The sequence below is a fragment of the Leiobunum rupestre genome, chromosome 4 (genome assembly GCF_980474605.1).
Source record: "Leiobunum rupestre chromosome 4, qqLeiRupe1.1.hap1, whole genome shotgun sequence".
Taxonomy (NCBI): domain Eukaryota; kingdom Metazoa; phylum Arthropoda; class Arachnida; order Opiliones; family Sclerosomatidae; genus Leiobunum; species Leiobunum rupestre.
Genome location: NC_143387.1, coordinates 43,762,109 through 43,775,915, shown reverse-complemented (window position 1 = coordinate 43,775,915; position 13,807 = coordinate 43,762,109). Strand labels below are relative to the sequence as shown.

Sequence of the window (13,807 nt, the reverse complement as noted above, 5' to 3'; positions counted from 1 at the left end):
GTTTTGGAAAATGCTGATTAAACAAATGCTGTTAAGGAAAGCGCTGTAGTCCCTACAAATCTTATGTCACTGGGTATACTTTCAACAGTACATAAACATTTGTTTAGTTTTGTGAAAACGGAACCAGCTAATTCCTGTTTTTCTAGTACCAGTGTTTTTGTATCCGAAATCTCGAGATGTCAGCGGAATTATTACCGCGATGGATGAGGTTAACGACTTTCAAATTGTTCATTTAAGGCACGATCCACCTTGACGCGTTCTAAAAGCGGCGAATGTTAATCATATCCTGGTTCAATATTCGAGAATAGTCCAATAACACGGGCTGAAATTTCCAATAGGTTTCCTATCATTTTGTATTTGTTTGACTCGGCAACTATAGCGCTCTCTCGCTAGTAGATATGATAGCGGTATCAGTTCTTTAACGCTATTCAAAGATCACTTATTATCAGCCGATATTCCGTATTAAAGGACTACGCCGCTGACCAGCTGGGCTTAAGACTCTCCTCCGAGTCGAACTGGATGTAGTGGCGAAATGTTTTCCTTAATGCTAAAGCTGACAGAACTGGAGCGAGGCGGCGGGGAGCTTAAAATTGCTTTGTTAGCATTTATAGTGAGCGCGATTATTATGCTTCTGTCGAAAGAAATGAAGAAGAAAAAGTACGCGCTTCCAGCGGGACCAACGGGATTACCACTCGTTGGATATATGCCATTCATCGGGAAAAAACCACACAAAGTTTTTAACCGTCTAAGAGCTAAATATGGAAATATATTTGGGTAAGAATTTTATCATTATTTGTACTTTATAATTTATTATATATTCTGCTTGTTACATTGAGATAAATTTATAGAATGGCGAGAAATATTTTCAGATTAAGTCATTAGGTCAACAAATATTTGCCTCGCCGTCATAGTGGCACGTGATCATTTTTTTTTTTGAAGTTTCCTATTTTTCTCTTAATTGTTTGGGTACGACGTCAATTCTCAACTCCGCGTCAGTCGACGCAAGGCTTTACGTAATTGTTTGGATTACTCGACCCACTATAGACTTACGGTACTGCTCAGTGCCAAGGCTGAAATAAAAATACTTTAATCATAACGTTATCGCTATAATAACTAATTAACTATTAAATTCAAAGTTATCGATTTTCTCTGTTTTCGACCAACAAAATCGGCTAAATTAACATAGACACCGTAAAAATTTATCTTTTTGTTTAGTAGTTTAATTTTTATTCTCATTGTGTTCCGCTGCTAAAAAAAACTGATACGTTTGGAGATTTTATATTTTTTAAAGTCGTAAAGATTGCAAACCAAAATAAAAGACTAAACATGGATAGTAGATTTTAGAGGATCGGTAAAAAGCCTGGTTTTTAGCCCCCGTAAACCAATCACACTAAGGGAATCGTCCAACATTATTTGAAAAAAAACAAGTATCGCTAAGAGTGGACGATACTGTTCGAAAAAAGAAAAAAGATAAACACGAAGTACATTTTTACGCCAAAAGGTATTTTTTCACGTTTTTATAGATTAAATATGATATACTAAATATCAGTTGATAGTTTTTATTGAATTGAAAAACCAAAATTAAAAATTACTAAAATATAAAGCGCAAAATATTACGTAACAATATCAACCGCATTAGATTTTGAAATTTTAAGATCACGTGGTACAAACGACCTTGCAAGACTCCCTCGGAGTCTCTCGAGCAGATTGATACGCGGGGATAAATAAAATGCACTGTGGAAGGGTATCGAAAACCTGTCCTCTTAATTTACTGTCCATGGACTAAATAAAGAGATAAATTTCGACAGTGGCGACGCCAATTTGGGTGAATAATTCGTCACTTCCTTTTGTTGATCAGAGTAGAATCCTATATATGCGAGATAATTACATTTTGAAATGTAAATGGCCATCATAAATATGGGACTCTTTTAGAATTAATCTTAATCGCGATTGTACTCCTTCGTAGACTTTATCTGGGAAGACAATACACGATAGTTTTAAATGACATCGCGTCGATTAAGGAAGCGTTTTCGAAAAATGACTTTTCTGGCAGACCTTTCGATGCTTTCAAATTTACAGATATTTATGAAAGTAAGTAAATTTAATAAGTTAAATAATAAAATACGTCCGAAATATAAAATATGCCAACCGTAAAATACAGACATTATAAACATGAACGGCCAACTGTGGATCGATCACATGAGATTCAATAAAACCCTTCTCCGAGAGATTGGAATGGGGAAAAGCAAAGTTGAGGAGGTCATCAAGGTATGTTGGGATAGTTAAAAAAACCAAGTGTTTGGGGCGAGGGGCTAACCACTTCCTCGAATTCTGTACACCGATTACAGCGAGTAGAGCCTTTAGTAGCGATGAATCTGTAATCGATTACGTAATCACTTTAGTGCTACAGGCTTGTATTCCGATTACGGATTGTGATCAGCCCCTCGGTTTGAGGCGAAATATAAAAATTGGTTTCACTTCGACTTCGTGTTAGGACGAACTGACGAGAACATTGTCGAAGTTGGAAAACTTTGAGTCGAAAGACGAGGTGAATGTTCAAGATCTGATGTCTCAAATGATTGATAACGTGATATATTCCATGATCTGCGGGAAACGCTACGACGAAGGGGATCCCATGGCGAAAATATTGCACGACTATCAGATTTACATTCAGAGATATTTCGGATCGGCCACTCTGCACGCCTACTTCCCATCGCTGAAGGAACTCTGTTTGTTATTAAACCCGCGCCTACGAGGAGCCAAAAAGGCTATCCATGACATCGAAGACGCTTTAGTGTGAGAATTTGCATCACATTACTTTGGCTTTTAGCAAGAATGTTTTCAGGTTAACAGGGAATGTGTTGCCACGACTGCCGGATGACTTAGGCCTTGGATATTAGCCTAGCTGATTATTATTATTATTATTATTCCCGGAGGATATGTTCCGCCAACACGGCCAGAGAGAGTATAACAAGCTTTATTTAAGAAACATCAAAATTAGAGTTACAATATATATAGATATATAGGTAAAAAATGGAAATTCAAATTAGATTAACAGTTAAACAATAAGTAAATACGATTTAGGATAAAATAACAATCTTATATTATGTATCAGAAGCCTCGCTTCTAATTTCGGGTCGGGTAAGGTTCAGTCAAGTGGGAGTTTTATGCATTCAGATTGCAGTAATTGACAGGCAAGGCGGGTAGTTGAGGCCAGGTCTTGGTATAGTTGTAGAAAAATCAAAATTGCTTCAAACGTATTCGCTTCTTGAAGACACCAGACCAAGAGAGAGATAGAGAGAGAGCACACGATCTTCCCCTCCTTAAGCTGGGTTTTCATGGGAGCTTGTAGTGAGTAAACGAAACGATTGAGATATTTTTATTTTGCATGATTAAGTCTTATTTTTTTTCCGCGCTGAAGCCACCATAATCGTGGATTTGTAGCGTGTTGCGTTCACAGTGACCTCTACATTTTACCGTGTTTGTATAAAAATGTAAATAAATAAGGTCGCGATGCTCTTTAAATTGACGATTCCAAATAATTGACTTTTCTCTTAAAAATCCCTTGTTTTTCTTTTTTCTTATTTTTCAATTTCTTTTGTTTCTTTGTAAATTTCGCGCAACAAATCACAATTTACAACCAGTTCCCCATTGGCTGAATGTAGTCTCATGGGTAGACGTCCTGCTTGAAAATTTCGCTTGGGCGTGAAAATATCCAGTAGGATTTGATCGACGCTAAAAGCGAATCCCGATCATTGAATTGGGTATAGTACCGCTAGAAGGACATAGGCGCGTTCGGGAGTCGTGGGTTTTCGAAACCAATTCTGAAATTTTGCCGTCAACCAGTGTAAGAAATAAGGCACTATCACAGGCCAATCGCCAGTTTAAAAATTAGCTGGGCCAGTTTAAAAATTAAATGCTTGGAGTGTTAGTGGCCCTGGTGACCACTTAATTAATTCAAAGTTTTTCCTTTCAAGATTTTAGTTCATTAAAAAAATACTATATTAATCCCTAAAATTGTTTGGCCTTTGCTTCTACGCTGTGTGCTTGGCCTTGTGTCAATTGTGTGCATGGGTGGGTGACTGGGTGTTGTGAGTCTGTATATTCTACACTCTATTTGACCATAAATTATGAAAGCCTGATTTTGAAGGTTAAAAATGGTAAGTGGAAAGTGGCCAGTTTTTAATTAAACTACCTAGGTTCTACTGGCCACAGGACCAGTTTAAAAAAAAAACTTATTTCTCAGCCTGCCGTCAACACTATCATTATACGGGTGGCGCCATCTATCACTTTCAAAGTACTTGTATAGTATACAGGATGTCTCAATTTGCTCGATCAGGCCATTTTTCTCAAAATGTATTTATGCTAGGGTTCTGAAATTTTCAGGGTTTATTTGTTAGATATGGAAGGCTTTGGTTACTAAATTTCAGAAAAATCAAACGATTTTGTGCCGTTTTGGAAAATTTATTTTTTCACCGGTAGGTGTCACGCAAAATATTTCAATAGAAAAGTTGTAGGGCATAGTCAAAAGTGTAAAAATTATTTTGGTTCGGTTGAAAAAGACCTATTTTTCACTGAGTTTGGAGGTCGGGGGAAAAAACAAGTTGTACTAGCAGGCAATAGCCTTTAACGTAAACAATCGTACATAATCACAACACACATGTACATTTATTTTAGGGAACTTATGCTTTCAGCTATGTAGTTAATAATCAGATCTGCAAAAAGTTATTGTTAAAGAAAATTATTACGTTCAACACCTAATTAGACAAAGTAGACAAAGACCGCGTCTTCCATTTCGACGTGGTTACGAGTAAGATCATCAAACAAAGATTTGTAGACCAAAAATTGCGCTTATTTTTCTTTTGTTGTTTTTTAACGTGAAATATCAATTGTCCGAGTAGTATTTAAAGCGTTTACATTTCAAAGTTAAAACATTATCTCAGCTTGGCCGATTGTTGTCCAGTATGCCTCTTTACACTCGAGATCAGCGCGCTCATATGCTAGAATTATTTAACGGAGAAGGTCGTCGTAATGCTACTCTAGTAAGTCAGTTATTTAGACGAAGATTTCCCAATTGCAGACCAAGTCATACGACGGTTCTTAGAGTGGTCCGCGACTTCGACAACTGGGGTAATATCAATCCGAGGTTTCGTGGTCGTGGTCTCCAGGACATCGACATGGAAAACACCATACTTGCCTACTTCGTCGCCTAACCTCGAGCGAGCGTCAGGACTGCCAGCTTTGACTTAGGGTTGGATCGAAACTACGTTTGGAGAACACTCAAAAGACACCATTTTCATCCTTATCGAGCGACACTTCACCAAGGACTGCATGACGGTGATAGACAGTGCCGACTCGACTTCTGCAATTGGTTATTCCTCATGGCTGACGCACACCAGGATTTTCACGATCAACTAATGATGTCCGACGAATGTTCATTCGGAAGAGATGGGCCTTTCAACCGTCAAAACCAACATATGTGGGACTACGAGAATCCACACTGGGGATTTCCTCACCGCCACCAAGTGCAGTTTCACTTAAATGTGTGGGCTGGTCTGTTAGGTGAGAGAATTATTGGCCCGTTCTTCCTGCCAAATCGTCTGAACGGTCAAAACTACTTGGAGTTCCTTCAAAATGAAATATCCAACGTGTTGGACGACATTCCTCTGGCCGAGTACAGACGCATCTGGTTCCAGCAAGATGGGGCGCCACCTCACCAATATCGTGACGTGGTTGCATATCTAAACGACGAGTTTCCTGGAAGATGGATCGGAAGAACTGGTCCTGTTCGTTGGCCTGCAAGATCCCCTGATCTAACACCACTCGACGTTTTTCTTTGGGGATTCGTAAAGGACTACGTATACCAAACACCTGTGACGAGCGTTGAAGATTTACGACAAAGAATCATCGAAGCATGTCGCCGGGTGATTCCAGAAATGGTTCGGGGAGCATTTCGCAATATGCAACATCGTGCATATTTGTGCATTGCATCAGAAGGTGGCATTTTTGAAAACATTTTGTAGAAGTCATTAAAAAACATTTGTCACTTGGGCTAATAATTATTTGTTTATTTTTCCTACAATTCGTTAAAGGCCATTGCCTGCTAGTACAACTTGTTTTTTCCCCCAACCTCCAAACTCAGTGAAAAATAGGTCTTTTTCAACCGAACCAAAATTATTTTTACACTTTCGACTATGCCCTACAACTTTTCTATTGAAACATTTTGCGTGACACCTACCGGTGAAAAAATAAATTTTAGAAATCGGCACAAAATCGTTCGATTTTTCTGAAATTTAGTAACCAAAGCCTTCCATACCTAACAAATAAACCCTGAAAATTTCAGAACCCTAGCATAAATACATTTTGAGAAAAATTGCCTGATCGAGCAAATTGAGACACCCTGTATAGTTCCCACTGCTATCAGCGAATGGCGCCACCGACAAATGATAGAGTTCTCAATTTTGAAAAATTTGTTTCGCGGAAGGCAGATTAAAATTGTCATTCTAGCGGTACTATTCCCAATTCAATGGTCCCTATCTAGTTTCGCAAGCGCACGCAACTAGCGCAAAATACAAGCGTGGATGACAACTGAAAAGCTAGTATCGCTAGCGTGTATTTTGCACTATTTCTAGCTCGCACCAAATTTTTACACGCTAAAAGATTCCACGAAAACCTGGCGAAAGAATTGGGCGTTCGCGTCCCAACAAAATGATTTGGTAGGTGAGCGCGTGAATATTTTATTCATTCGTAAATCTTCGCCGAGAAAGATTTTTTATTTCGGCCGCGTGCTGATGTTAAATTAAGAGGTCGTCTATACCTCAATCGTTTCGTAACTTCGAAATGGTGGCCTAAATCGGAAAAATGCCATTAAATATTTTCGTCTTAAAAAAATCCGTAGAACCCGTAGACGCTCGGTCCTACCACCAATTAGGGAACACCCTGTATATCGCACATACTTAAGATTTCATTTAATGTTAATAGTAAAGAAATTGAAAACCACGAGAGGACCTTGGATCCGCACAACTTGACAGACTTTTTAGACCATTCCCTGATGGAAATTAAAAGGAGAAACGGAGAAGATGGTTTTACAAGTATATTCATTTTTACTCGTTTTCGAGCTTCGTATGACATATCAACAGAAGTAAATGAACCGAAGTTATCAGACTGCTATACTCCCCATGTTGGAGGCATTTTCCTTATGAAGTTACATTTTGGCCTCGAATTAGAAATTTTGCGCACTCCTAGGCCGAAAAAAAACGTTTTTGTTTTTATAAATCCATTTTTTATATATAGAAATAGCTATACCCACCACTCCCAAGTTAAATTTATCGCGTCAAAAGACGGGGATGGAAATTAGCTTTTATTTGACTCGATTTTCTCATCATTTTCATAAGGAAAACGCCCTCTGATTCTGAGCGCTATTTCGATAACTTCGGTTCATTTCAAGTAAATTAACATTTCAATTTATCTTAAAAGAGGACATTTTGAATGGAACGTCTCAGATTTTTCTGTTGGGAGGGAGCGAAACTACGCGGACGACTCTCGAATGGAGTTTGATGCTTCTGGCCAAACACCAGGAACAACAAGGAAAGGCGTACCAAGAAATAGTTCGCGTCTGTGGAACCGAAAGACTAATTGGTTGGAATGATCGGGACTCTCTTCAATATATCAACGCTTTGATACTAGAAGTTCAAAGGATTAAAACGTTGGTTCCACTCAACGTCTTAAGGCGGTTAGTATTAAACTTTTTCAACGGTAACTTTTTCAGCTTGAAACTGAAAATATATGATCAGTGCCTACGTTATTATAAAGGCCTGTGCAAGCGTCTGATTTCATTTTTATTTTTGGAAGTTTTAGTTCGCCGGTATTTTTCGATAGAGGCGCTCTTCCTTTACATTAGAGTTTTGAATTTCCGAAGTTCCCGCGTATAATCATTGTCGAGTCGGTGCCTTATAAGGAGGAAGGCGGTTTTTCCGCGGCGGTGAAATGTTTGTCGATTTTTAAGTAAGATATTTTCAAAATCTTTCATTACTAAAATAAATTAGATAATATTTTATTTTCTAATTAATTCATGAGTTATAATCAATTTATTAGAAAATACTGTTATTTATAAAACTAGGTTATTTTAACTGATAATTTTTTTGCCAAGGCCTATTGTAACATTTTTTATTATTTAGATTTTATTTTGAGGATTTTCAGTTAAAATTTCATTAATAAAATGGTATTAGACAGAATATTAGCAAAATTAGCCCGCCGAACGATTCAAACTTTCGGCGCGAATCTAGAAATATTTGTAAAGTAAAAGACAACGAAGTACGCCACCTATTGGTTTTGCGCGTAAGTCGCAAGCTCCTGTCACCCACTAGCTGAGCAGCTTGCACAGGCCTTTATAATAACGTAGGCACCGATATGATCCGTTTTTTCCCAGTACCCAGAGAGACACCAGCGTCGGGGGATACGAAATTCCAGCCAATACAACTGTCATCACTAACATTTGGGCCGTTCACATGGATGCGGAAACGTGGGGTGATCCCAAAACATTTAGACCAGAAAGGTTTCTTAACAATGGCAAAGCTAAAGCCCCGGAAAATCACATTCCATTTTCATACGGTATGCAAATCGTGGGAAATTTAACATTTTTACCGCCAGATAAAAACAAAGTTACCGATTTTCAAATTAGCTAATTCTAAATTCTTAGCTAAACAGGCCAATTACTTTCACAAAGACAACATGGCGCTATTTCAGTAGGACTTGCAATCTTATTTATTCTTTGATTTAAAAATTTTGGCTTATGCTCATTCCTATTTTATTGGTATTTTCTGAAGCGTCACCCATAAAGTTCATTTTCAAAATATAGCTAAGGTAGCCTAAGTGATGATAGTATATTTCAAAATATAGTACGCCCTTAACCGAACTATTTACAAAATTAATGAGATATAGTTAATTATCTATTTATAATGGTTTGTATAAAACTATAACCGTTAAATGAGTAGGATTTTGATTGAAAATCCACTATTTATCCAGACAACTAGGTTAGGAGGTTTGCCAGATAATCCTTTCTTGAGCCTCCCTGGTTCGTGAAAAATCGGGCCAAACCTTCTGCCTCTCTATACACAAAAGTAAATAACCACATAAGTAGTATTTTATAGAATGGTCTATTTTCAAATAAGAACGTGCCGCTTTTACCTTTAAACATTTCCACTGTAAAATATATTTTATAGAAATGTATAGAATGTATTAATATCTACTGCGGGAGAGTGACTATGTTGAAATGGGCGTAAATTAGACCATAATTTCCGCAAGCTGTCTTAACACAGTCATCCTCCTTGGGTATAAATAAATGCATTCTTGGTAGGCCTAAAGAAGAAATTAAAAGCGCATTCCCGCGAGGCAGGCTGCGGACGAGTTTTCAAAAACCTCCAAAAGTTAGGGCCTCGCATTTATAAATTTTAAAGTAGGAAACTTGGAAAAAAAATTTCGGGTCAGATTTTGCAGCCGCGAAGTCAAAGTAGTTTTACAAAATCTCATGTTTATAAATGTATCCCATACTAAACCAGGTACGATGATTTTTACGGTGTGCAACGAATTTTATATGTCTGCCACCAGGTTTAACCATAGACTGAGAATAGGTTTCAACCTGAATACCCAGACTTGTAAATAGTGTATATTTTTAAGAGAGTCCACTGGACCCGGACCCCTCCGCCGATCTATTTTTTCGACGAGTCCAGGACTCTTCCCTCTTTCTTCGCCCCCCCCTCGTTTAAATTTATATGTTCTTTAATCTCTCTTTATTCCTCCATATTATATTCGAAAATAAATGACACCTAACCAGGCAAATAAAAGAGACAGTCAGTAATCGAACTACAACATCAAAGTTTACATATTTTCATATATAATCGTGATCGGGTAAATTAAAATGCTCGTAAATATTATCACAATTAATTTAACCATGAAAGTCTTCATTCCAAACCCATAGAGCTTAATTTTTTTTCTACCTTTATTAATTATTTAATTAATTATGGACTAATAATTTCCATACCTCGTTAGTCTTATGTAACAATATTATACACTTATGATTTCACTTATTGATTACCTGATGCTTTATGAATTTTAAAAATATTGTTCCCAAATTTAATAATCAAATTAAACCAATGGTTAACAAAAACAGCCAGGAAGTTAACTTTATACTAACAAGTAAATAAATTTTAACCATGAAAATAATGTTAGTTTAGCTGCGAAACCGAGATGTCGCCAAATCCGAGGTATTATCGAACGATCGATAAGCTAATTTCCATGCAAGTAACCGTAGCAGCGAAACGAAAATTATCTCGGATTTGAAATTTATTTGGCACCAAGTATAACAATATAATGCTGTTAATATCTACAATTTCTCGTTGATTCGTTTACTTTCAGTGGCTGTGAAAGAATGTTTTGCTTAGGTTGCCCAGGTAAAAGAGGTCCCCAAATTTTATGTATTTGACCCCTTCGTAGGCGCCCGATGCTGGGTCAAACGTTGCAAATGCCCCCCTTGATAGGCTATGAATGCACTAATAAAGTCGCAAAGTACCACCCCCTTTCGATTATGTACGGCTCTCCCCTTTGAAAAATGTCTGCCCCTTAGAAGGAGTTTTGGGCCCATTTTTATTTCGTAAAGCTAGAAAATTATAGTTATTAATTCTCAATTTCTACGCTTAAGGAATTTAAAAGTGAACCCCACAAACGTGTTTTCTAATTTCAACTAATTTGGGGTCCGCTTAGTAGGATATCGGGACCTCATTAAAATTTTAAAGTAAGCCATGGCCTACCTTGCCTACGCCCTAACGTTTTGGGGTATGATTATTATCACAGTCTTCTCTACTATTAGGTATTTTTAACATACAAGACGTTAGTATAAACTAAAGTGGAATTTACCGCACGATCCCTATTCTTGGACTCATCGTACTTTGACTATAGCAGGGTTATTTAACTTTAGGAGGTAATTTACGAAAGCTTTCGGATGGCGCCCATAAGTCAGACTTGCTTTCCCCAAAATTCCTCTTTTTTATTTCCATTGCACTGGAGCGCCATCTAGGTTAACTACATTGACTAAAGGTAACCACATTTTAAAATTATTACTTACCGAAAGTATTTATTTTTTAAGTTAAAAATATATTTTATTAAATTGTTTTCATAACTAATCAAGCCCATCTTAATTATTTACTTATTTTTCAACAGCTTCTATTTATCTGCAATAGAGGGCGCCCTATTCAAATCAACACGAAATCCTCCTCCTTAAACCATGGGCAAACTACTACAGGACTCGCAATTTCATACGAAGCTTCCATAGAGTATTTCTCTTCTAACTGTCGCGCTATTCGACTGGAGCGCTACCGTGCGGAATTCGCGAGAGTTAAAAATATGGTACAAAATGACGAGTATCACGCTAGCCTGATTTACGAGTTTATAAATATTTTTTTAGCTATGGCCCCGAAAAATGTTATTTGAAGATAATGATTTTGAAGAATAATGCCCATTTTCATGGAAAAATTAGCTTTACCAGTAATTAATGAAGTTAATATTACGTCTTGAGCTGTACTCTTTCTATTGAATATCCATTCGATATTAATTAAGCCTTTTAGAAGATTCATTACGAGGGCTATTTTGTGCCTCCTCGAGTTTTTCAACCGTTTCGCAAAGATTAGATTGAAATATATTCTCATGAATATCTGATATTCAAACATTCTTATCATATTAGTTAATAAAATAGATTAGTATAACTTAACATGGAAATTCGGCGTTAATTTTACCTTTCAATAATCAAATCTCCAACTCCAAATTTGTATTTCAAAGAACTTCACTAGATGGCGCTGCCCGTCACGTAAAATTTCAAAGCGACATTTGGAAGACGAAGTTTTATAGGCTTACATTACGAGTCCTGTAGTAGTTTGCCCATGCTTAAACCAAGGGAGACAGTCTGACTTATTGCGGGACACGGTTATTAGTATAGCATCGTAATCCAACCTCATTAAAGTTAAATACCTCTAACTGCAGTAGGGGGGTGTGTCGGGCACAGCAATCTTACACTTGCCTAAACTGGGCTCTTGTGCAACTAATAATGGCCAAAAGAAATATAATTAAAAAGAGTGCCAAAAATAAGTTGGCAGTGGCGGCGGAACGGGGGGGGGGGGACCAGGTATATGTTACCTTTACGTTACTGAAGAGGCTCTTTATTTTTGTTTTAGGCAAATATCTATAAAATATCCGAATGAATAAAAATCAATAATATCTAATATCATTTTTATTTTTCAGGTCAGAGAATGTGTCCCGGGGAGAGATTAGCCGTCATGCAGCTCTTCATCATTTTATCGAACTTGATTCAAAAGTTCAAGTTTAGCCCGCCAAGTTCTGGAGTGGACTTTTCCGGCGAACTTAGACTGGTTTACGTACCGAATAAACCAATTCTCAAACTGGAAAAACGATAAAAATTACGCATCAATATTAATTATTATTTTTATAATTTATCTCTATTTAACGTTATATACGTATACAGGGTGTTTCGCAGAGGGAAATAAGTCGCGTAGGTCCAGAAGTAAAATAATAACATAAGTATGACACGTTCTATTTTGGAAATGATCATCTGATTTGCCAATAGCAACATACATTATAACGAAGTTAACGATCCGCGAGTTTTTACTAGTCATTGGAATTGCCAGGTAACGATGCCCAAGAAATCTCCTCCACCACACTTTTAAAAAAAAGCAGGCAAGGCCTAGTGAAAATTGCAAAGCTTATAAAATTAAAAATTAGGTTTACTTTGGCGAATTAATTATGAAAAATTGGCATCGTTACTTAGAGGTCGGGGAGGGTTAACTTTTATTCAATAGATAAAGCTCTCCAAATTATTCGTAAAATGTTTTGATCAAGTAATTTACATTTCTGTCTTATCCGATTAATTGTTTGATAAATTTGTAAAAATTAATCGGAAAAACGACGTTTTTTTCGATAAAAACTGAAATTTTACGAATAATACATGTTTTTTAATCATTTTCCGAAATTTTAACCGGTAAATTTCTTTGTTTACATTTTTTCCCCGAAAAAAATCAATTTAAACATGGATAATGATAAACCGTCCCCGACCTCTAATCGTTTCTACAGGTTTTGGCTCTTTCTTATCACCAGCAAACTAACCCGGCGTTTATTCAGCGAACAAAGAGAGTAGGAAGTGACGTATTTCCTGATCCGAAACTTCCGATTACGCATTCGCTTTGCGACAGTCTATCATAAACGAAAATCGGTCAGTGCCATATTTGTGTTATTACGTTACTTATGGTATGTATAAAAAATATGGGTCATTCTGTGCACAGGCTATCAAAAACCCTATTTTATTCCGATTAAAATTCGATTGTCTGTTGAAGGGTTAAGTTTTGGAGCACATAAAACGGATATATATATATATAGCACGTCTAATTTAAAAATTAAAAATATAAATGTCAGAACTTTTTCGAGGAAAAAAGATTGATCTATTAAATGGAAAAAATAACCTCATTACAGTTTTCAGAAAGGATATTTTGAACAATAAACTAATTTTTCTTTGTTATGAGATAATGTGAAAAAGCATACCTATATAATTTCAATTATAGTCAAACGATTTTTTTTATATGTTTAGGAAATGCAAAACATTTTTCCGTATTTTTATTTGGATTAAGAAAACAATTTAAACCAGTTTCTGAAGAAAATTCAATGGCTTAGAAATATCTTTAAATTGATATTCAATCAATAAAATTGATTTATGAAATTGAATACCGACCCTCTCAAACGAATATTTAAA

At 36.6% G+C, this 13,807-nt stretch overlaps 1 protein-coding gene across 1 annotated transcript; it reads left to right on the top strand.

The window, feature by feature from the left end:
* Window positions 1–521: 521 nt before the first annotated feature.
* On the top strand, window positions 522–12,828 carry LOC149947918 (cytochrome P450 2J5-like). The gene is made up of 8 exons (XM_090172063.1): window positions 522–774; window positions 1,967–2,091; window positions 2,162–2,268; window positions 2,495–2,796; window positions 6,982–7,091; window positions 7,477–7,732; window positions 8,429–8,610; window positions 12,289–12,828. Exons 1-8 carry the CDS (start codon window positions 533–535, stop codon window positions 12,459–12,461), a joined length of 1,497 nt encoding a protein of 498 aa, XP_090028189.1. The 5' UTR covers window positions 522–532; the 3' UTR covers window positions 12,462–12,828.
* Window positions 12,829–13,807: the final 979 nt, after the last annotated feature.

What these genes read in the sequence shown, in the direction of transcription:
- LOC149947918 (XM_090172063.1), top strand. Translation starts at nt 533, where the DNA reads ATGTTTTCCTTAATGCTAAAGCTGACAGAACTGGAGCGAGGCGGCGGG. An exon ending in AAATATGGAAATATATTTGG is followed by an intron (nt 775 to 1,966) that starts GTAAGAATTTTA and finishes ACTCCTTCGTAG; the next exon opens with ACTTTATCTGGGAAGACAAT. An exon ending in CGGAGAAGATGGTTTTACAA is followed by an intron (nt 7,092 to 7,476) that starts GTATATTCATTT and finishes TTATCTTAAAAG; the next exon opens with AGGACATTTTGAATGGAACG.